The 25,807-nt window shown below is 35.9% G+C and overlaps 1 protein-coding gene across 2 annotated transcripts in view; it reads right to left on the bottom strand.

Moving 5' to 3' along the window:
- Positions 1-5,656: 5,656 nt before the first annotated feature.
- Positions 5,657-25,807, bottom strand: part of LOC125053818 (dorsal-ventral patterning protein Sog) — a 77,740-nt gene continuing 57,589 nt past the window's right edge. For both annotated transcript variants that reach the window (XM_047655386.1, XM_047655387.1), the window contains 13 exons: positions 18,315-18,380; positions 17,559-17,821; positions 17,021-17,154; positions 14,090-14,363; positions 12,657-12,938; positions 11,645-11,819; positions 10,709-10,872; positions 10,063-10,272; positions 9,293-9,466; positions 8,235-8,355; positions 7,445-7,686; positions 6,997-7,176; positions 5,657-6,692 (listed from right to left, as the gene is read on the bottom strand). In XM_047655386.1, the coding sequence (XP_047511342.1) occupies positions 6,567-6,692; positions 6,997-7,176; positions 7,445-7,686; positions 8,235-8,355; positions 9,293-9,466; positions 10,063-10,272; positions 10,709-10,872; positions 11,645-11,819; positions 12,657-12,938; positions 14,090-14,363; positions 17,021-17,154; positions 17,559-17,821; positions 18,315-18,380 (2,411 nt within the window). In that variant the 3' untranslated portion in view covers positions 5,657-6,566. The remainder of the gene's footprint in view (positions 6,693-6,996; positions 7,177-7,444; positions 7,687-8,234; positions 8,356-9,292; positions 9,467-10,062; positions 10,273-10,708; positions 10,873-11,644; positions 11,820-12,656; positions 12,939-14,089; positions 14,364-17,020; positions 17,155-17,558; positions 17,822-18,314; positions 18,381-25,807) is intronic.

Genomic DNA, 25,807 nt, shown 5'->3' on the forward strand with positions numbered 1-25,807 from the left:
ACCAAAAGTTGGAATACAAAATTAACAAAAAGATTCAAACGAAAGGAAAAATCAATTAAAATGATTAATTACGTTCTACCTAATTCGGCTGTGTTGTGTTCCCACTAAATGTCTATTAGGACTTTTGAAATGGTATAAGCCTTTAGTTAAAATGACTAATAAGTCAACAATTAAGTATTAAGTAAAAGTTGTCCGATCTCGAACGAGACATTTCTGGTTTTGTGTCATCATTTTCCTTTACGTCGTTGATTTTTTGCATCTAAGACTTATCGACTTCAGAAAGTTTTCCTGCACGCCCGCACTTGCTTATTACTTTTTTACGTTAATTGTTGAAAGTTACGTTGGTGGACGCAGTCCAGACAAAATGAGGGTTGAAAATCGTATGTTCAACCAGACTCTAATCTTGGAACGCAAAGCGACATAAAGATACATAGAATGCAAGCAAGAAAAATGTGGGGTGACTGTAAAACAGCTAAAGCTATATTAAAGTTTTCACGATAGGACCGGACATCAGCTACGCCAAATGTTTTTGGCTGTAAAATATTAGAACAGCCACTTCGCTTGTCGACAACAAATTTAAAATCTAAACTTTTAATCGGTAAGCGCGATGGTATTTATGCAAGACCCACAAACCACCAATGTAATATTTGTAAAATAAAGGCACAGTGTAGAACACCTACGTATAATTGTCAAAGATTTGTAATTCTTAGCCTTCAAAGTAACCGCGAAGGGCGCTATGTTTTTTTTTAATATTTAACCCAAACGTATAAACTACTACAAGACTAGGCTACTACAGTTTTCTCATCGTCTACATTCACTGTCTTTCTGACTGCTCATGCGCATCAAATTTAACGAATTAATGTTATTCTTTATATTATTATATATACTCGTAGATGTGCTTTGCACCTGATAACTTTAAGGATGACTTAGGTTTAAAGAAGTTTACTTTCATGAAAATTTTTATTGCATTAGAATCCATCTACCAAGAAACTTTGCAGATGCATTCGAAACGGGTCCACTGTATCCCGTATAATCTTAGGAGGCCAGCTGTATTATTTCATCGGAGAGGTCATGGGTTATGAATGCCACAAACGGCGCGAAACAATTCAGTCCGTTATAGAAACCGCTAAATAAAAGCTACAAAAACAAGCCAACATATTTGCGTTTTTACATAAAAACAATTGTGAAACCGCGTTAAGTACTGGCAAGTGGCGTGCGCCCGGAGCGAGGCGGGCTTGCCAAATGTGCCATCCGATAGCACCAGAACATTGTTGCAAATTTACAGCCACCCTATTAGCACTAAATCTAAACATTAACCCGATTCCGGTAACCAAACTTCACTGGAATATCGGTCACACCGAATATATTTCCGCGAAACATTAACTTGTTATTAAAACAGATAGAGTGAACTGTTTGTAAATTGTGCAATACTGGCGAAAACAATGTTTATGGTTGATGTGTGAATGTGGGATTATTTCAACGCAATTTTCAAACCTCATTACACCTACAATAATAAACACTCTGAACATAAAAAGCATCAAAAGACCTTAGTTTGTAGGTTTTTCTGTAATAAGATCCCAGGTTCCCGATATTTTATTTATTTACAGTTTATGTATGACCATAGAGCAGTGTTGGCCTAGTGGTTTCAGCACGCGACTCTCATCCCTGAGATCGTAGGTTCGATCTGCGGCTGTGCACCAATGGACTTTCTTTCTATGTGCGCATTTAAACATTCTCTCGGACGGTAAAACGTCGTGAGGAAACCGGCTTTCCAAAAACACAAAAAGTCGACGGCGTGTGTCAGGCACAGGAGGCTGATCACCTACTTGCCTATTAGATTAACAACTGATCATGAAGCTGATACAGAAATCTGAGGCCCAGACCTAAAAAGGTGCCACTGTTTTATTTATATATTATTGGTATGGCCATATTTCAACTAAAAATATTAAAAAAGTATTAACAACTTAATACATACAGTATTATACAATTAAGTTGTTTTTATAAAATTAACAGAAACCCTCTGCTATCCAATAATCTTTTCTAAGTACATTTTAAAATCATCTTATATTACGATTATAGAGCTATAGGGGGCGCCTCATAGCAATGCGTCTTGTATAGCTGCCTTGTACGCCTTGTATGCTGCGCCCATAATGTTGGGCTGGTCTACCAACTTTCCTATTTTGGCATTTTTTCGGACTCGCCACTCGTCCTCCAAATTAAAAACGGCTTAATGTAGAAGGTTTCCAATACTTTTATTGTTTTTCGAAGTAATCTCTGTTCCTCTCTACACATCGTCGCTAAGATGGAACCACTGAAAAAAGCAGTGGGCCTATTCTTCCTTAGGGGACTCTTCTATGGCATTTTCGTACGCATTCCCCGCATCTTCAGGGCTCGTAAAGCGAACACCTCGAATTCTATCTTTAGTTTTGGGTTCGTAGCCATATATCCAGCTTTCATCACCTGCGACGATGTCAAATACAGCATTTGAGTCACCTCCGTTGAACTTATCTAATATTTGGCGACACCAGTCCATGCGAAGGTGTTTCTGGTCGTCAGTTAAAGTATGGTGAATACATCTGGTACAAAGCTTACCGACTCCTAATTGTTCGTGTAATATTTTTTTAACTTGACTCATACCAATGCCAAGGCTTGCCCGTATCTGCTGATACGATTCTACGTCCACGCTTAAACTCGTTAAATAGTGGCACGAGATCGGGCTTCATTAAGAAATGCTAATCGCAGCCAACCATAGCTTTGTTGTTGAGTAAGCCCACAACGAAAGTCATAATAAATTATTTTGCGTAAATTTTCTCGCGTTACGTCCATTTCACGTGTAACAAGAGTTTTACATTTGCCGCCAATTCGCAAAAACAAATGACAAATGAATGCAATATACTACATTAGATTACCAAAGAGTTCTAAAATTGAAATTCAAAAAAGTTTTCATTGGCAATGTTTCTAACTGGCCAATTCTAAACACTGAAAAAGTAAACTAAAAATGGCCATTTTCAGTGTACTTATTTTGAATACGCATGTCAATTTCGTAGTTGCTAATGTTGTCATTTTTTACGGTGCGACCCCAATACCGAAATTTAGCATTTCCTTATTATTATTGCCTACCTGATGAGTGCTTGGCCGATTACCAATAATACTAGATATCTTAAGAAGTCCTTCAGTTAATCTCGGCAAATGCATTTATATAATTCATTTCAGTGCATTATAGGTTCATGTTTTCTTGCACGTTTTTCATTTGCATGCGAGCATGCATCATATATTAAATGCAAGGTCTTTTTGACGCTAACATTTCACAAGTACGGGTTTGCATGTTAATTACACGCAATCTTATGGAAGAAAATTTACATTCGCTATTTTAAAATGCGAATTTTAAAGTACAATTTTTCCGTAACGAACAAATGCTGCAAACTTTAAGTTTTTTTTTGGGTCTATAGCAAGATCAAGTAGTTTCATACATAATTCAATGTAATAAAATGTATTATTATTAGCTATGTGATAGTATATTTATCACATTCCGAACCGCTTCGACTCAGGGTCCTTCAAGGAAAAAGTATACTAACTAAAATCTTAAAAGGTCGGCAACGCACTCGCGAGCCCTCTAGCATTAAGAGTATCGACCTCAGTCGTTGACAACTAGGCGTTATTTAAGGCACTTTTTGGCGCTCACCACAACTATGAGAAACCAGTTGCCCACTAAAGTATTTCCAGACCAATTCGTCTTTGGGTCCTTCACATAAAGGGCGTATCAATTCTCAAAAGGCCGGCAACACACTGGCGAGCCTTCTAGCAGTGTAAGTGTCAATGAACATCAAGCGCGTCTCCTGTTGCCAGAATTGTTGAAGGAATTGTTGTAGTCGGAAATAAAAGATAATTTTGTATTGGACAATTTATTTCATAGTAAAACAATGTTGGATATATATCGAGCCGTTTTAACAGCCATTATGCAGTTTACCTGATATGTATATTTAACAAAGAAGCCGAAAATTGTATAACATATCTCTTCCCACAATACACCTAGAGGAAGATTTTAACTATAATATAAAAACAATGCGATACAAGCACAATATCGAACCCTATTAGGACATTAGTTATGTTATTCGCAAGCCCTGGGGTTACTCTACGTGTTAGACAATTAAAATAACACCAAATAACTCATGTCTGATCGGTATCCTACAATACACAGTGACCACGTGACCACATAATTTCGACGGACTAGATCCCACAAACACGACATAGAAAAAAATTTAAAATTTTTTGGCAATGTCTTAATAATAATGCCGTAAAGGCGTAATCTAACGACAGACGATTCCATCACATCAACATATTCGACTAGCTTGCTTAAACATAAAACTTAAGTATATCTTAATTCCAATTAAAACTATTTACAAGCTCTGGCCAACATTCATTAATACTTAAAGACGCTAAGGGTGACACAATCGAGACAGCGCCGAGTACGACTCATGTCACCGCTGACATTCCGGAGTCATACTTAGCTTACTCGACTGTGAAACCCTAACACAGATGGATTAAATAACGTAATATTTTAGCAAAACAACTGCGTTACACAGTAAGCAAATGCGCAATAAATTACTTGGATCTGAATAAAAATGGCTCCACAACTCGAGTATTGCTTCGAGTTTGTCAAGTTGAATCCAATTGTGATGATTCCAATAAAGCCTACATCGATTCGATGTCGAAAGTTATTCACAAGATTCTTAAATAAAACATAGAATAATTTATTATTTACATAAAGAAAATATGGCACATCTATACATCGACCGCGCTCTGTTTGCTGAACAAGACGCCCCAGAAATTGATGGAACTAAAACTTTCTATATAATGCTTGTTATTTAATAGAAATGCCAACGAAAAGCTGAAATTTAAGCTGGCGACATTTTTAATCTGTGTTGTGAATCTACTGTATAAGCCAGAGTCTTTAAAACGTTCGCTGACATGTCTGTTACCATGGTTAAATAATTAGTTTCTATTGCGTATAAGAAATTTAGTTAGCAGTATAAAGTTATGTCCATCAATTTGTTGGAGCCTTGCGTGCGCCTATAATTTTCTGCATGAACCAATTAAATACCGGTGGGAAGTAAATCGCCTGGAGGCAATGAGTCGAGTGCGCGGCCGACTGCCGCATCTTACGCTAAGACGCTCTCAATTGCCGACTTAAGGGTTACAACGGACCATACGAAAGGGTTTCGTTTCAGATTCCTTTAGCACGAATGTTACGTGAACGTACCTTTTAGTAGTATATTGTATGGAAATCTATGAATTGAAAAAGCATATTAATCGTAATAACGAATTTATCTTAAAATTTAACGAAGTTATGGTAAAATTTAACGAATTTATCGTAAAATTTAACGAAGTTATGGAAAGATTTAATGAATTTATCGTAAAATTTAACGAAGAGATCGTGAAATTTGACGAATGTATCGAAAATTTTACGAATCGAAAAATTTAAGATAAGTTTGATATCATTTCAATTAATTATCGCAAATTCGCGCTAAGTGGAATAGCAGACATTTGGATAACTACACATTATTTACGGGTCAGCAGGGTTATTCTAAGTGATTAACTGAGTTTTGTTTTTTGACATTAGACGAGTGAATCAAAAGAAAATCAAAAGAGTGAATTTTACGGTGTCTATACGTTTTGACATAAAGCTCAAAAACCGTATGACACCATTTATCTGTCAATCTACGATAGCAATACGAGAATATGAAATATTTGTAGTGATAATTTAGCTTTTATTATGAACAACAAAAACAATAGAGCTTTTATGATTCCATTTTTTTTTAAATCAGTGATTAACAAAACACACTTTACCGGAAACACCTAAATATAAGGATAGCTAACCGTGTATAAATCAGTCTTTGAACTTAAGCTATTTAACGTAACCTGCATAGTAAATCAGCTGTTAACCCCCCGTTCACTTTAACGGCCGGTTATTATAGTGCAAACCGTCAGCACGAGGAACTAGGGGTTAACGTCTTAAGTTAAACCTTAGTGGGTGTAGAAATGGTAATACGCGCTAAGTCGGCAACGTCCTATAACATCGAATAAGTGTTTAAACTTCACTTCCTACAAACTTCTGACTATAAGTAGAATTTGAACTTCAAATATTTGAGGATTTCTAAGCTTCTAAATTTGATTAATTATTTATTAATGTTGATATTCTGATTATTACAATATAATTATTTAGTTTTAAAATACATTTGACGTTTCCGTCTATAATGATTACAAATTTGTTACGTATTTAAACAGTGGTTAACCCGATGTTTAAACGGGCCGTTAAACTGCATATGCAGAATTCCAACAGCTTATACACTAAAGGACACTAAACGAATCACACGGATCAGATGTTTGTAGGGAGTAAAGCACAGTCAGTCTATAGCGCTCAGAGCGCAACAGTCTAAAATAAGCACTTTGGCCCAGCCTAGGTACTCGGCGCAGGAAGCCGGTCACTACGACGACGCTCAGCTCTGGGCGCTCGGCTGAGCTCCGCCAGTTGGGCGCTCGGCTGAGCTCGGTTGGGTTTTAGGCGCTCAGCTGGGCGGACGTGGGGCGCGTTGGCGGCGGTGTCGAGTGCAAGCGCAACAGGCGTCGCCGCGTCGTCTTCGTGCGCACGCGGCTCGGTTGCAACGCTTACGTACGCAGGTCACTTCGCCATCCTGAAACAATTATTCATTTAATTTAGGAAACCGAAAATCTAACAAAATATTACTAGAAATAATATTTATAGATGTCAGGGAATGCTAGGATTATTAGCATTCCCTGAACGCATACAAAAAAGAATCATTCAAATCGGTCCAGCCGTTTAAGAGGAATTCATACACACCTCCAGGAGAAGGATATATAGAGAGATTTTGAGTAATTGAATTAAAACCTAAGCAATCTTTCGTCTCTTTCTATCAAATTGCGTCTACCCTGTGATGAAAAGAGATGATTTTTATGGCTTTAAACAGAGTTGGTTACCTTGCAACGGCAGGTGACACATCTCTGTTCTCCATGTGAGTGTATGGAGGGATGGACCTCCTTCCCGTTGGGTAAAGGCCCATCTGGGAACTTGCATCCTCCTTCAGCCAATATTTCCTCCGCTGTTCGCGGAGTGCCTTGATCCTTCAACGTGTCTTCGTCGGACTTCTTTTCTTTTACCTGAAGTAACAAATACAATTATCTATGTTAGTAATCTGTAAATTGTAATTGTTAGCTCAAAATGAATTAAAACCATAAATAAATATGAAAGAACAAAAAGAGAATGAGTTTATTATTAACGCACTTTTACTACCCTGAGTATTTTTTCATAATAGGTTTGCTTGAAAGAAATCGCTTGTTAGCGATAAGGCCGCTTGTCTAATCACTTATGTTCCTGCATTTTATGTGTAAGGTGAGGTATATAAATAAATGTTTGTTTCTTTCTTACCACTGGACAAACTCTGCAACAAGACTTCTTGTCGGGTCGATAGGCATCTTTCTCAGCGCACTTCAAGAGGGGGCATTTGACACGGGGGCACTTCACTTGTCGCGTGGAAAACTCGCAAGTGCAGACAGCACACGTGTCATAGCCCCCCGGTACCAAGTACGGATGCCAGGAGGAGCCTGGGGCGTGGTACTGCCCCGCGAGGTGACACCCGTGTGATTCATTCCAAACGGCGGTTGTGGAGTCTGAATTAAATAATAGTAAATTAGTTTATATATTGGTGTTATCTCAGACGTATGTTTTTATAGAACATGGGGTCAAACCGATGGAAGGCTCATCTGATATCAAGTAATAACGCCCATGAACACTCACATTGCCAAAGGGCTCGCGGTTTTAAGAACTGGTACGTTTTAAGAACGGACGTCGAGGTGAAACTTATTCTGCCTCTAGGTCCGATAATGTATCTCAAAAACAGCTAGGAAAAACTGACAGTATAACGGGAAATTACAGGGACTATATTGTTAAATGTAATATAGCTTTATTGTAAGCTTAAAAGGTGACACATCACCACACAAGGTAATGTTCCTACAAAAACAAATTCTTCTGTGATAAAATATAAATACATACACTACAAATTTATAATATATTTCTTTTATAAACATAACAGTAAACAAACATGTTATATAATCAATTATGCACTTGCAAACTTTGCTTATAATAGATGACATAAGTATGTAAGTTCCGCTTTAATATCTCAAGATGAACTCAATAATATGAATAATGAGCTGCTTACTTGTACAGATGGGGCAGCATTGTCCTGGCGGCTGAATAGTGGGTGCGGCGCACTCCACGACCGGACAGCGGACGGGGTCACAGCGAAGGGCGCCATGGACACACCCGCACATGTGGCAGGACTGAAAATCAATAATAAATATGTACTTTTAAATTTATTTTAATTTTCTATTTATTAATAATTATATATTTTTTCATTATTATAATATACTATGTAGGTTAAGAATACTGTATACTGTGTGTGTTGGATATAAATATATTGTAAATTTTGCGAAATATATTTGTATATAACATATTTCTGACGAAGCCAGAATATCAAGTCCTTTTTCCCATACGATACGATATGTTCATAGGCTAACGACTCAACGGTTGATTTTCCTGGAGCAGAATCCGAATAACGTTTATCAAGCAAAGCCTTGGCTACAATAGTATTTTTTCGCCAAAAGGCAATGCTTTTTTAACAGGCGATTTTTTTTTTAAACGAACGAAAGTTCCTGCACTCAAAATACTACATCTCACAAACTAAAGGTACGACGGTTGTCAAATTTATACACGTGCCTTTTGAAGGTTATGGCAAATTAAAAATCATATTCAATTAACATTTCGATCGTAGTGTCCGGCTAAATGGCTATTCAACACAAAAACATTATTTCAAATCGAACCAGGGGTTCCTTATTGTTCCGTATTATATCCAACTAAACAAACACTTTAATGTCAAAATAATCTAATATATAAAATTCTCGTGTCAGACCGACCGACGTGTGACCGATTCTTTTCAATTTTTATAGCATATTCAGTAAGTTTGAGAATCGGCTACTATCTAGCTTTCAAACCCCTAAGTGATACGGGGGTGTCCACCCCAAAAATACAGCGTCCAAAAATATATACAACCCCTAATTTGCACCCCTCTACGATCAACCTCTATCTTTTATTATTGTAGATAGTTATTTTTATTGAACTAAAAAAAATGTTTCCTAGAAATAACATGGCAAAACAACGTTTTCCTGTTCAGCTAGTAAAATATAAATATATGAATATAGAAAATAATATATGACCAACCTCGGTGGCCATCCACTGAGCGCCATCTTCATAAGAGCGACCCGCGTAGAAGCACGACGCGGTGTTGGACAAGGAGTTGTCTGGAGGCACGTTGACGTGCGGAGGGTAGTCGGGGCTGAGCTCATTGTCTACGACGTACGGCACCGAGGGGAGACAGGATGGTGGCACACTTATCTGGAAATTGTGGTTTGCAATATAATATATGTAGTTATTTATTTTGCATATGAAACCCAAAAAAAGTATTATATATTTTGACAACTATTTCTAGATTATTTTTGTTAATCGTAATCCTCCAATGGTAATGGCAGACATCGGATTTTAAATAAATTTTAGATCAATCAAAACAAGTTTCTTCTGGGTATTTCAGTCACGGCAGAGTGTAAATTTATTTAAAATCATTTATTATACAAAAAATTTTGAAAATCTAGTATCCTTACCTTCTTTCCATTCTCTAGCAGCGTTAAACAAAAATCTTATTTAATAGTGAAATGCTATTTATTTTTAAATTTACATAACGCGATTTCCGTCCCCCATACAACGCGGTATTTCCCCCCTATACCGCGGAGGTATCTCAAGTTATATTTATGTGGGGTGAAATTTATAATGATTTGTCAAGTCCATAATTAGTTTTGCGTTGCGGTTGCAAACGGCACCTGTTTCAATTGTGTTGTTATACTGAATAACTTTAATAAATTCTGGTACCTAGTTTTTGAATGGTTCAAAAAATGGTTTTACGTGAATACTTCTACAACGCGACACCTATAACTAACCTGTGGTAGTCGCGTGCGCAGAAACTCAGTGCCGTTCTCCGCAGCGCGTACGTTGAGATACGCAGCGCCTGCGTGCAAAGCTGACAGTTCCGCTGGAGTCGGCTCCAGCACTGAACCTTCTTGTCCCGCCAGAGCCCTCGGAGCGGAGGATCCGAGAGCGTGACTCTCCAGCCACGACGACCAGCCACCGTTGTAACCGTTTATTGTAACCTGAAATCGTACCACTAGAAGAAATTGACGAGCATATTTAATCTAGTGCTTGAGAGCACCGATCACAACGATGACGTCACGGGTTCAAACCTTGAGTCCTAATGGTTTTATGCCATAGGGAGCGTTCAAGTATAACGTCACGCAATTTTTGGAGATTATTGACCCCCCCCCCCCCATGTAACGCGACGTTACGTTTTTCTGTACCCAATAGTAAAACGTTTCGTGACCATCCAGTGACTCTTTATACCTAAAAGTTACCATTATATGGTGTAGTGTACTGGAAAGTCCAAAATATTACCATTAACGCGTAATTCATTCCTCGCCCCACATCGCAACGTTTTACACAAGGAATTTCGTTACGTAATACTTGAACACTCCCTTAACACTTTTACGCTGATATTGAAATTTGTTGTAAGTGCAGCCTCTAAAAACTTACTTCATAATTAATTCCACACAACGCATCAACAGAGACCCAGGCGAGACCCGCGACGATAGTGGAAGGGGCGAGTCGAGCGTCCGTCCGCTTCAAGAGGGCTGGACCGGCCCCGGCCGCGTCCGGCAACGAGCGGGACAATAAGCGACCTCGCAGCAGCGGCGGACCTATCGATATTAAAACCTTTTTGGAGACGTTACACAACTTTTGGCGTTTAAACTAAAAAGTTTTTGTGATCTAATTTGTATAAATACACATAGATAATGCTATTGTTGGAAATACATAATTTTAGTTTCGTAAATTTTGATGAGGTGGATCGTCTCATTTTTTTATGGACTTACTGGTTTGTTTCAATCGGATTGTGATTTACGTTTTATTCTTGCTAAGAATTTATCGAAACGAAATATGTATACAGAAATTATTTAGTATAAAATTGTGTATTGGCCACCGAACCAATCTTTCTGGCACATAATCATTAACACATTAGTACATTTCAATAATTTTAACCAAATTGTGAGTTTTTTCGTGATTCTTGTTGATTTGGTAATAATAGAATATAAATGTTAATAAAACAATTATTATATATTTTTGTCTGTTGGATGTTTATTGCTAGTTAGAATATTTAATGAATATAATATTTATGGAGAAGTTGTAAATGAGATCGCAATATTTAATATGCTTTCAAAAGTAGCTCTTAAAAGGTTTATAAAACATTTTAAATAATTCATAATAATAAGGTTTTTTAAATCTTGACAATGTTGAATATACAGTTTAGATTTGTTATGCATATTTTTTTATTGTTACCCTTAGGTATATCGTAACTTCCTTCACCATTGATGGGAACCCCTTCACGGATGAGATACCACCCCCAGCCTTTTCCAATCTGTATTCATGACTTTCTTCCCTCTTCCTTCTACATATTCGACCTTATATAATTACCTGTATCAGATCCTATATGTACAGCGAGCTGGTCTTCATAGAGCGGGGGGAAAATCCTCGCACTGGGTCTGGCCAGCACTCCCATTCTTGTATCCAGAATTTCCACTTGCGAGTGTCTCTTGCCCTGCTCTTCCACCAACGTTATCTTTGGATCAGCTATACTCAAATTGTCCACCTTGAAAATTGTATTATTTTTATTGATAACTATGTAGGTTATAATGTAAGGTTTTAAAGAATTTCGCTGTTATGCAAAGTAACAATAATTAATATTTCAGTTTCATATAAAATAAATAATTATGTTATTTCTATGTAAATAATACAATACAATTTAAATCTATTATTAACTAAGAGTAGGCTGTGTTGGCCTAGTGGCTTAAGAGTGCACTTCTCAACTCAGAGGTAGCAATTAAGAGTCGCTCATACGATGAATTAAAACATGGAGAGAAGGCCGCTTTTGAAAAATCGAAGACGTGTACAGATAGCTGATCACTACTTACAATCAACAAATCATCACAAATAGAAACAGAAATCTGCAACCAAGACCTAGGTTGTAATGGCAGTACTTACGATGTTATCTAATATTAATAACTGGTGATCCCTGCATGAAGAATCTTAATAAATATTCGCATTCGGAATATTTTTTAATGTAACAAATGGGCAAGGGCTCATCTGATGTTCAGCGATACCGCCGTTCGGAGACACTAATATTGCCAGAGGGCTTCCAAGTGCGTTGCCGGCCTTTTAAGCATTAGTACGCTCTTTTCTTGAAGGACCCTGAATTGATTTATTTGAATTTGTCCTTAAGCAACGCTCTGTTGTGGAACGACGGACGTCGAGGGAATACGGGTGGAATTTCATAATTTTTTCGCTGCAGGGTCGAACAACTCCTCTCAACACTCTCCGTGGTAAATGCTGTAGAAGATGCAGAGAGACCCCACATCTCTACGCAACGCTAAGAGATCAAGCCACTCGGAAAGTGACTGGACGTCGACGATGTCCTAGTCTTAATTACCTGTATATCATAAACCAGTGAGCCCTCCTTGTCAATATACAAAAGAGCCAGTCCTTCAGGTATGGTGGCAGCCGAGAGCCGCTCAGCCATTAAAGGCGCATGGAAGACCTCGCAAGCTGCTCTCTGTCTGACAACTCCAGTCAGTCGTCTCTCTGGAGTAGAGATGGCTTCAACTGAGAGCAGAAGCCTGCCTCTGGCTAGGGATCTTAGTTCCGCAGCTGATACAGGTGTAGATACTTCGATAATGTTAAAGTCATAGCTGGGTTTACTCATCTTGTGAACCTGTGACAAACAAAACCAATTCAATGGAATATGTATCTGACTTCGTTAAACATTGGATTTATTGAAATAAAGTTTATCATTTAGTATTAACTTTAGGTTATATTAGGTTCTTACAGATATAAAATTGGCGTTTTTTATGGAAGGAATAAAAAGTAGATTTCTTTAAATAGAATGTATTTTTATATATGCACTTTTGCCACCATATAGGTAGTTTATTTATGTTGTGTGTGTGATGTGTTATCTTTTGCGACACTGCACCGCCGCCATATACATCACTAGTCCTTCGAGCCGTTTCTGCAGCCTTGGTGCCACGAAACTCGTACTCATAAATAACTCGATATTTAATATTTTCCATTTTATAAATAGAGAGGTACGCAAAGTTAAACGGGAAAATTAAATGAATCATGGTTTTCGAAAAACAAATGCACCAGTAAATAGCTGTAAATAATTGAATTTGGCATTCCTAACCAAAGAGGTGATATTTGAGGTCAAAGTGGCCAGTACAACAAAACATCAATATCATATGTAAGGACCTAATATATTCTTTATTTAAGTGCAATTTAAAATAACTTTTTTAATAAAAGTTTTATGTAACATATTAAAAAATGAATTTCGTAAGTACGTATTTGTGTTCACAGAGCATTTAAACATAACTCATGTGTGTCAGATACATAAGGGTTTATAAACATTTTAGTTGTAACATTAGATTTGATGTTGTTAATACTATACTAGTTAGACTCGTAACGTAAAGAAGTCTGACAAAATAACAAACCCTATCAACGATTTTCTTAGTAATTTTCACCAGGCGTTATTAAATGTATACAAATGTAAGGAATTCGCATTTAATTCGACAGACCATATTCGATCCCACATAGCAAAATAAAAATAAAACCAATATAAACTAAACACGAACTTAAGATTAAGATAGAGTCAAGTAAAACAACTAAATATTTCTAAGAAACAGGGCAAAAAATACCAATAAAATGTATAATAGTAAACTTAATATTTATCTGAGTAGAATGAAAAAGTAATAAAGCTTTTAAAAATAATCGTTTGCTCTCTTTATATTAAATACTTATTATATTCCGTTCCAAAACTCCAAATATTAAAATGTTCATTATATGAAACAAATATAATACGTAAAAACATACCTCGTCAATAATAGTCTGATTCTTCTCTGGTAGTGTCAGCATTACTTTGATGGTCTGTTCTCTAGAGGCAGGCTTGAACACGCCATTAAAAACTATAGCCAGGTGCAAGCTGGGGGCTGCTCCAGCCGCACCCGTAACCACTGCTGTCCCACCCCACCAGCCCTCTTCCTGTCCCGGTACACGGTAATCATCACAAGCTCCGTTACCGATTGATGCTGGGGCATGTTCAGGCTCCAATAGAGATGTAAACATCTCTGTTGCAAGTGCTGGATATCTGAAATTGTAAAAATTTTGTTGTTAAAAGATACAGAAAAATAAATGCCGCTTAAAGTAAATAAATACTGTTATTATTTCAGGTCAATAAATAAATGCAACTGCAGTACATAGCAGAGAGTGGCACAGTGCAGGTAGAGTCGGGATTTAGTAGAGACTTTTTGCCAAAAAAGGGCACACAGATATCTTAAAATTTATAAGATACAAATAAAAATAGAAATAAAAATATATTTAAATGTAAGTATCTGAAATAAAAGGTTTATTACTTTTTATAATTTTTTCAGTTTGAATAGAAATGCCACATAATTATAGGCATTTTACGAAATTAGTTTGATAAGTTTTGATTAAGAATTTAGCCAAACATTGAGACGCTTAAAAGGGCAGTCACCGCAGCTCATGGACACCCATTTTTGGAGGGTACGTTGCCGGTCTTTAAGAGAGGAGTATACTCTTTCTTTAGACAATTGGAGGTAGTATATCGTTGCTGCTTCTGACAGCTTTATTAGTGATTTTATCGTGTTTATAGTTTATCAACTATAAACACGTATTTAAAATCTAAGCATCTGTAATAGTACAATAATTGCAAAGTCATTAACCGCTTCAGTGGTTTTCCACAGATGTAAATACTAGTTAAAACAAACCGCTTCGTCTAGACTCACTACTAATGAAGCCATGTGAGTTTCCGTTATTAATCATACGGTTAATTTAATTCGAACAATAAGGCTACTACATCCTTGGGACGAAGGTTATTTCTTTTGCATAGAAATCCGATTTGGATCTAGTTTACAATCGTCATTGTTATACAATTGAGTTTGATTTTTACGCCCGTTCATGTCCACTACGTTACGGAGAAATTGGTACATTGCAGGTATACGAACATTCACCATATTATTGAAAATAGAGTAGCCTTAACGTCTATATTTAAAAAAAAATTGCAGGCAAAAAATAAATATTACATAAAAAAGTAAAATTTTCAATCTATTGTGATTAATAATCACTGATTATATTCTAAGCCATTATTTTGCCTAAAAGAATTATTGATACAACACTGTAAACGACTGGCTACTGAAAGCACCTTACGCAGAGTTGGAGATTCTACTGAGACCTAGCATATTGTCACACATTCATAATGGTTTGTGTCAAAAAAAGGTAGAAGATATTGTAAACTGTTTTAAAAAAAACAAAATTGAAAAAAGTGTTATGGAATTAAGTTTGTTATGGAAGAGCTGGGAACGCTAATACAGGTATTATTTACTTAAAAGGATTCACAAATCTAACATATTATCATGTTATATTATATACTTATACAAACGATTTTTTTTTTTTATCTAATAGGAGGCAAACGGGCAGGAGGCTCACCTGATGTTAAGTGATACCGCCGCCCATGGACACTCACAATGCCAGAAGGCTCGCAAGTGCGTTGCCGGCCTTTCAAGAATTTTATATATACATTTAATTTAAGATATAATTGCCATGATTCGTAGGTAAAATCGGCATAATAAAATATAAATAAAAGGTGTTTTAAAATGTATTATTTAAATGCACCATTTGTATTGCGGAAGAATAAATTCCGCCACAGCACCATAAACTTAACTTTCTTGTCGGCGAAGTGTGAATGTGACATACATGCATTGGTAACTGCACTGCATATAAAGCTGCATTTCACGAAAGCTCATATAAACTGAATTTTACGATTATGCTCTCGAGTTTGTTACAAGCTCTGCATAGATATACCGTTCATTTCACTTTGAATCGGATCCGTCTATAAACGCTCTGATTGACTTTATTGGAGATTACATGGTTATTATCAGATATTGCCGTATGAATGGTGATGAGATTATGATGATTACACTCTTTTTATTAGCTGAATAAATCCCCTAATAACACGGTACTTTTATAACCCATTTTCATTTATTGAAGTAAAACTGAAGCGCGATGAGGGTAAAATTTTTACGGAACGTCACGAAGATGTGCAGCGTTTTGTCGAAGAAAAGGGAGAGAGCGAAGACCTCCACAGGGAGTCGATTCCGTAGCTCGCTAAAGCAAAGAACGTATCTTGTAAAGCGGACTGTGGAAGACTTCCGACCATCAAGGTTATGACGCCATTTCAGTTCCTCGTATTGCACGGGTATTACCCCATATAACGCGGGGATATTTGAAATTTATAATGATTTGTACGAACTTATTTTGTTCATAACTTAATATTCGATTTAAATCCCCTTTAACGAGAAAAGTTAAACGTGTATCATAACGCGTTATATTGGGTCATAAAAGCACGTTATGCGAGAATACTCCTACAACGCTTTTGTATAACGCGGAGCCAATCTACCGTGTTACGGGATCTGTAAATACGTAGCATTTCGAACCTCGAATGGGACATGCATTCTTTTAAGACGTACCAATTACATAAGCCCTTTGGTATTAGTATGATGGCATCACCTAACATTAGAGTAATTTTAACATTGTGGTAATAGCTAAAAACATACTTTCATGACACTGAAGCCATATTCTCAGAAATATCAAGAATGGACCTTGAACGGGAAATCCTTAAATTAACTTTTTTGTTTTGTACGTAACTGCGATTCCTCGGAGTGAGAAATTATCTAGACTAACTAAAGACATCCATAAAAATAACTAAACGTAATGCTTAGTGCTTACCTGCTAATCCTTCCACTTAGCGCTGTATCCATGGAGTTATTGCGCTCATCGCCCCATATAAGGGCAACATACAAAGAGCCTTCGCGGAGCAAACGTTTGTACTCCCGCGGCACTCTGCGCCAGACTCCACAGAGCTGTTATAAATTATTGCATTAGTGTGGGAGTTTACTGATTGATTGTTCATATAGTCTAAGGTTTTCCTGTCTTAACTAGATTACTAGTTAAAAATTATCGGGTGCTCTATAACTATGCTAAAAACAGCTATGCGAATATTTATTCATTATTTTGTAGTATTATTAAGTTTTTTTTAAGGCAATTTCTGCCGTGCACTACCACTATGTGAAGCCTTTCAAGAAAAGAGCGTACAAACGCCGGCAATGCACTCGCGACCCTTCTTGGCATTGAGAGTGTCCATGGGCGGTAGTATCACTTAACATCAAGTGAGCCCCCTGTTCTATAAAAAATTGTTTCTCTCCCAAAGAGTCAACTAAAACAATCAATGTTTAGGATTATTGACATATACGTATATACTACTAACCTTATCAGTTTTTTCCTCATAGGTAGCGTGGATGCCTTGAAACTTTTTGAGCGGATGTTCTAGAAGCATCCGACCTCCTCGATCCAAGAAGGCAAGTGCTCTCGGCCGAGTAACCATCGATGGCCCTAAAATTACAGACCAGAAGAGATGACGTCGTCGGAAAGTAAACCGAGCTGTGGCCACTCCGGCAGCTACGGGTACACCAGTCATGTCATCACGCCGAATGCAGAGAGGAGATCGACCAGTTAGGAGAGCACCAAAGTCTGAAATGAATTTATGATGCATAATGTAACGTGGGGAAAGAGGACTTTATTTTTGGTAGACGTGAAGATTCCAAAACAAAGTGCTGAGGGGATTAACCAATATTCCCTGGTATATACATTCACAATAACGACCTCCATCATAATCAAAGAGATTGCTGGAGCCGATGAGCAAAGGCTCCACCATCACGTGAATGTCGAATCTATTCAACTAACCACGGGCCTTGTGAGAAGATTGAAATAGACAAAACCATTTGAATTAGTGTCTTAAGTGTCTTCCCCTTAAAAGAGACTGAAAGTAGTGTTATTGGACACTTTCTTATGTTATATATTCTTTTTAGTAAATTAAGTTAGACTTAAATTACTTATCAGTCTTAAGTTAGGCTTGATCGTAATGTTCCATGGTGTCTCAGTGAGACGCATGTATTAAAACTTTTGGTTGGCATAATTGGCTTATTATTATAAATAATAGTATATATATAATCTTAGTACTTACGCTTCATACTCAGTTCCTCTTCATCAATGACAACGGTTGGGCTATCTTCTTGCACAATATCAGGAGCTGCAAACAAGAGATTTCAAGTAAAGTAATTCATATTACTACCAAATCAATCACGTTATCGTAAATACCGAATACCAACTGATATCAATGAACATTAATTTCTGCATATTATATTTAGAATATTCTGAAAAGTCTATGATAATTTTTGTTATAGGATAGGGCGCAAACGAGATTACATGCCTACGAGCCTATGGACAGCGAATATAGTAGATGCGTTGCCGGCGTTTGAGGGAGGGGTATACTATTTCTTTAAACAATTGGAGGTCATATCTGCCAGGGAAAACCCCCACCGGTAGCGTCCAGCCATCAAGGCGATGCTGCATCAATATATTTAGATGGTGAAGTAATTTATAAGAACATTACAATAGTATCTTCTATGTACTAAATTTCATCAGCCGTCAATAATAAATAAGAAACTACACATTAATAGTCAATATTAATAGTTTATTTTCTTTGTACAGATATGTAAACATGTCGCAAAGTCAATTGGGGACTGTTCGCGATTGAGGAGCCGATTCGCAAGACCTCCCCGACCCCTCTATTCGGGTTGATTGGATCAAGTGTTATTCAATCGTTATAGTATTGCCGTCTAGACGGCGTCACCATTACTTTGCATTGCTTTCTTGATATCTTGACTCGATTCTTTGCACTCTTTCATTGAAAGACATCTTAACAGACCATATTATTTTGTTTTCTCAGTTATAGTTTCAGCAATAAATTGCGGAAATGAAAGCGATAGTTGTGATGGGTGTAAACAGAAACTATCAACACTTCTTAGACCCAAAATCAATGACGTCAGACATAGAAGGCTGATTAATCGTTGATTAAAATAATCAGCGTTATATATAATTAGAAACACGATAGCTTTACGAAAGTAAATTGGGTATAGGGCTGTCAACCATTTCAAGTTTTGTAAGGAACACATAATTTTAATATTTACTAGCTGACCCGGCAAACGTCGTTTTGCCATGAATATTATTTCTAGGAAACATTTTTTTTTGTTTAATATAAATAACTATCTACAATAATAAAAAGGGGTTGATCGTAGAGGGGTGACAATTAAGGGTTGTATGTATTTTTGTATGATGTATTATAAAAAATTAAAAACAAAATTTTTGTCTAAAAAATAAAAATTTAGGGATGGGACCACCCTTTAAATTTAGGGGGATGAAAAATAGATGTTGTCCGATGCTCAGACTTACTGAAAACGCATACAAAATTTCATAGGAATCGGCCGAGCCGTTTTGGAGGAGTATGGGAACGAACATTGTGACACGAGAATTTTATATATATGTGTTTAATGAATTATGACAATATTGTCATTTCTTTTAAAATGAATTACATCGTTACAATTTGAGATTGAATTGCAAATAACCAACTCGATGTGTTTCGTTTCCATAAATAATTCTATAAATTCTACAATTACAATTTATTATCTTTATAAATTTAACCAGAAGCAGTTACGGACTCGGTATAAATAATTCAAATACGATTTCACGCCTTGCTAAATGCCTATATAGTTCGGTATATAGATTCATCGCAATAAAATATTATTGAGGCTGTAAATTTTCTTATCGCATTTATGTTCTGTGTTCATTCCTGAGTTTGGTAAACATGACGATTGGACTTGTTTGCACATGAGGGCAGATTATAATTTAGTGGTGGCGCCAACAAAGCGTGTTACTAATAATTCATAATCTGTGGATGACGTTCTTAGATTTATTATGAGGTGGCGCCGATCGTGTCATAAACATCGTCTTACGAGCATACCGTAGTCCGTGACTTTGCCTTGCCAAATAATAAACCTATTTGTTTTCATCGTAGCCATTTAGCGATTTGATAATGTACTCCAAACTTTTAGTTATAATGTCGTTGATTCTTATACAGTTTACAATGATGCCTTGCGAATTATATAAACAATATATTTTTAATTTATCTCCTGTTTTTACTTTATTTTATCTAAAGTTAGTAATTCTTTTTTGAGAAAAGGGGTACTTTCTAAATTCCCAGAGGCTCTTTCATCTCTGCCTTTTAATAAATGTATTACTTATTATAAAGTTAACGATTTTCTAGTTGATATAAGGGCCTGGGACTAGTGCTAGACAGGCTACTTCTAATTAATTTGTGATATTTGTTTTAAAATAAGTGTTGTTTGATGATTTGCTATTTTAAAACAGTACCGAGAGTTTTTATGCCGGCTTTTTCTCTCGGCCTACACCCTCTGTCTTCTTTGCCGATGAGTAGGGTAGTATGTCTGCCTATACAAATTTAATGACGTGGAATAAGTGATACCTGTATCTTTTATTCTATAATAAACATATTTCGTTTTTACGCAAAGTCTACTATATTAGTACATGTTGTAATATAAAATATATATTAGGTAAATCCTGTAGTTTTGTCAGCTATTAATTACTCCAAATTGTGTTTAGTATGTAAATGTAAATTTACGATTAATTTAACTTGACGATTCAAAAGTGTACTTGGTTACCCACTTGAATAAAGATATTTTTGAGTTTGAGTTTGAAATGAGATCTCTGAAATTGACCTCTAAGCTTGGTTACCTATAAGCTATAGCTAGCCGATGACCAATATGCCTATAAATATTCCAAGCACTTTTGGAATGAATCGTGACGTATCTAAGAGCCGAGTTTAGACTGTTCGCAATTGTTTCACTGCATTCTTTTTTCTGAACGATTTAAGCCGTGGCGCCGCGTCACCTTTGACTCGAGCCCGACAAGGCGCCGCGCGTTTGTGCGATGAATATTTATAAGAAAATGCAGCTTTAACAGATAACAACGCTTTAATTAAACTTTACAATTTATTTATGAATTTACTTCCGTGGGCTCGTTGTGGTGAGAGGTGGTCGGCAGACCTGGGGTCGGTCATTCGAAGCGGCGGACTAATGCCTTTGTGTAGAAAATACATTTGTATTACAATGACGACACGAATGTCTTTGACTCAAAAATCAAGGACGTCAGACACAGAAGGCTGATTACTTCTAGATAAAAGTGATCAGTGAAATATGTCTGCCTCACAGTGCGTATACCAACTTGGGATTGAAAATTAAATAAAAAATAAAACAGTGTCACTACTACCATCTTAGGTCTGGGCAGTTCTGTATCTGTTTTATAATTATTTGTCAATCTAATAGGCTAATATGTGATCAGTCTCTTGTGCCTGACACATGTCAACTTTTTGGTCTAAGGCAAGCCGGTTTCCTCACGATGTTTTTCCTTCACCGTTCGAGCGAATACATAAAAAGAAAGTCGATTAGTGCACAGCCAGAGATCGAACCTACGACCTCAGGGATGAGAGTCGCACGCTGAGCCCACTAGGCTAACACTGCTCTAACACATGGGAGTAAAGGAAGATATTAAATTAAAATATTTGTTGATTTTTGCTACTCGCAGTTATAACGTACAACTCGTATAAAAAAGATATAGAATATTTAGAATAAACAATAAGAGAAAAACGGAGAAAACCCATGGTCAAGGTGTCACAACGTTTCCACTCGTTAATGTCATTTAACGTAAATTTAAACTTTTTGAAAGCAGCCTTGAGTGACGTGACTCGGCAGACGAAATCGTACGTCTCGAGTATTCAAATGATATAAGCGGCCTTATTACGGTTTTGGCAATTGCGAATTGTACAATTTTTGCATAAATTGTTAGCTATTCATCACCAATATGCGTTGAATTATGAGAGATTCCCAGGGAAGCGGGACTAGAACAAATGGTTTGGTCAATGTGGCAGTGTCCTTATAATTAATTTCCTCGGTCTGTAGTATACGATACTACTATTTGTTGAGCGAGTATTCAGTACTTTTTTTTCTAATTAAAAAAATATTACTTCAATTATACACCATAAATGTACCACATAGGTACATATGACAGAATAATAAAGGCAAATAAATACATACTCGAACAGTCCATCTCATTGGGTAAAATTTACTCACTTCCTTAAGATAAAAGCCGGTAAAAAAGAGGTTTTTTGAACCAATACAACTTAGGGTCAAAAAGAGCGATCATAGCACTTATTATTGCAAAAGTAATTTAGTAATATAGATAAATTGTTGTACACTTCAAAAAATCTAATTTCTCTATATTTAAACTTACTTTGTTAGTTAAATTTGAACGCTTTGATCGCAATCAAGCTATTCTAAACGTGGTTTAATTTTTATAGAACAAATCTAACCATATACCTATTCTAAAAAGGACCGTAACGGTCGCAATCCTTCAGACAATGTGAATTCGTAACTTCACTAAGATCCGATTCCCCTGTTCCTTAAGCGTCAAACATCAACTCTTTTCACGCCTAAACCAATATAGCAAGCGAATTCTATGAATAGTTGCTTCGTATAAAAGGCGCCGTTTTGACGACAACGTTCGCAAATACCATGAACGTACGTACGATGTTAAATAATTTATGTCAGAATGTAAAAAGCCAGTCAACATTGGTCTACAAGTGTACCAGTTCTAAGAAATCACGCCGAGTTTCAACTCAACCATACTAATACGCTGTTTTTCTTGGTTTCATCTGGAATTGATTGTAGGTCTGGTAAGTCTATTCCACAGATTCAAACCAGGCCTACTTGTTGTGTTACTTTTAATGCACTGTGAAATAAAATATTTATAAGAAAGAATCTACATCTTTTTAGTAAAATAAGTGATAGACATAATTGCAGTACTAGAAATAAAGATAAAATAGCTCAACCATCTTTCAGATTAGCTAAAGTTCATCATTTATGGGGTGTTAAATGTTACAATAAAATACCTTATGACATATGTATTAAAACTAAATGAACGAAAATTTAAATATTTTATTAAAAGTACACTTTATAAACAAGCATCTTACAAATTAGAGGATTATATTCAAGATAAGAATGCTTGGAAACATGCTGGTCCTCCTCCATAGGACAATCATAGAGCCTGGACAAAATCAAATTGGTTGCTGATCTAATTTTACATATTTTTGTTATTTTTTATTTTATAATACTACAAACTGTAATTATTTTATTTTTATCTCACACACTGTTTTATTGTTTTTTTTATTACTTTTTAATGTATAATATTCAACGGTGTCTTCACATATAACTATTTAATGAATGTATACAAAATAGCGTAAAACCTATTTTAAAAGAGTAAGTGTGGAGTTTCTTGCCCATTCATCTCCACACGAAACTACTTTTTGGAAGGGGCAACTAGAATCATCTTTATATTTTATTTGACGTTCAAAAGTGCCATTTTAGGTGGTCTAATTGGAATAAATGATTCTACTTGACTTGACGTGATATAACCCAGACTTTTTTGGACTCATTTCTGTCTCTATTTTCTCATTATCAGCCTTCACAAGAACGTAATATTAATAATAAGCTTTCTAACAGTTTTAGTGTGGTAAAATTACCGTACTAAAACTAAAAGCAGACAAACAACTTAAGATAAACAAAACAGCAAGAAAATATTGCTTATACAATAATGAGGTCGCAATAATATCTCGTAAGTATTTTAAATGAGAATAATTTAACCTGTGATAAGAAATTACAATTTGAAATATACACGGCGCCAGCATAGTTTTACATTAGTTAAGAATTCTGAGCGAAAATTATTTATTTGCAAGGCTACGTTTGTCAACGATTACGACAAAATGTAGACTGACATTTACATGAACACATATTTCAGCGAATAACGAGTGATATAATGTCTGATTTACAATAACACTGTGATAATATTACTATATTATTACAGTTTTATTTATATTATTAATAATGACTCTATGAACTATCGCCGAGTCGTTTTAGAAACCTTGCCGTGTTAATTATTTGCTATTGTATTTACATAATAATGTATTTACATTGTATATTAGGGGATGCAATGCAGACCCATACCACTTCTACAGTACCAAGTCGTAAGTTGTGTGCTGCGATATTGCGGGCTACTCGATTGTGAGGAGTTGTCATGTTATTTTCACACATGTATATCCTTTCTATAACAAATTTTCATATCCCCCGATCCAATTCTCTTTGTAACATGTGTTATTGTTTGAGACCAACAATAAAATAAATACAGCGTCATAAGGTCTTTAAAGAATATTCATTAAAGTTTCTATGATTTTAGTGGTTTCATGTATTTTGGCAAGATTTTTTGCGACCTTAACCATAATTAAATTCAATTGTGTTGGCGAAGAGTTTGAATAAGGTTTTGATATTTTTAATGCTTATTCAAGTGTGAATGTTCGTAAACACTGTGAGCTGTATTCGCTGTGTGTGTTAAACAGACTGAAATTAGTTTTAGAAATTATATACATATATCCTAATATAATTTTTAAACATGCTCTGTAGTTATAACTGTTTAGTGGTACTATGGGTCGTGATTTTAGTTATAGTTTGTCTATATATTTATTATATGATTTTTTTTAAATATTAGTAAATACTACTTCACATATAAATAACAATAGTAAAAACAATATTCATTTTCATACATTATTTCTTACTGTTGCATTCCTTTAAACAATTGTATTTCGAATTACTAATATAATAATTATACATAAAATAATAATACTAATTTAATAGTCCCTGTAACAGCTAAATGTAGGTGAAGCTGTTATGGAGATTTATTGATAGTAATAATGAGCTAACAGCGCAAAAAGTTTTATAAAATACATAAAGTACCATATAACTTTAAACTTGCCTATTTCATTTATAAAGATTACAAATTTTTGTGTCATTTTGTCAATAATTGAAAAAAACGGATTTAAATTTGAGAAAATATTTTATTCCTTAAAACGTAATAAACATTATTACGAATAGCAATTTCAACAAATTGATAGATAGATAGATACATTCCAATTAAGATTCACAACATAAATTAATAGAAACGATTTTCTCAACAAACTTCGTAGCCATAACATGTTACTTGCACTGTCTGTATATCATTATTATCGTTAACAACCGTTATTCAAGAAGTCCAGCGCAAAGTCTAATTGGCAATTGGCAAAGTGAATTGTAAGGATTCTGCGTACAAACGTTTGTGATGCGCCAGTGCTTGGTCTAATAGCTACAGTAGATTTACTGTTTCTAGTAGTACGGAAATACAGTAGATTGTGGTCACCCACAGTGGGTTTGCGAGCCATATTAGTGCGAACTAGTGGCTTCAGCGTGCGACTCTCATTCTTGGGGTAGTAGGTTCGATCCCCGGCTGTGCACCAATGAACTTTCTGTCTATGTTTGCATTTAGCACTCGTACGGTACGCTCGTACGGTGAAGGAAAACTTCGTAAAAGTCAGCGGTGTGTGTCAGGCACAGGTTGATCACTTACTAGCCAATTAGGAATGATCACGGAACAGATACAGAAATCTGATACCCAGAACTAAAAGGTTGTAGCGGGATTTATGCGCACATGTCTGCACTGTACGGGATTTGTCGAATAGTT

The sequence above is a fragment of the Pieris napi genome, chromosome 11 (genome assembly GCF_905475465.1).
Source record: "Pieris napi chromosome 11, ilPieNapi1.2, whole genome shotgun sequence".
NCBI lineage: Eukaryota > Metazoa > Arthropoda > Insecta > Lepidoptera > Pieridae > Pieris > Pieris napi.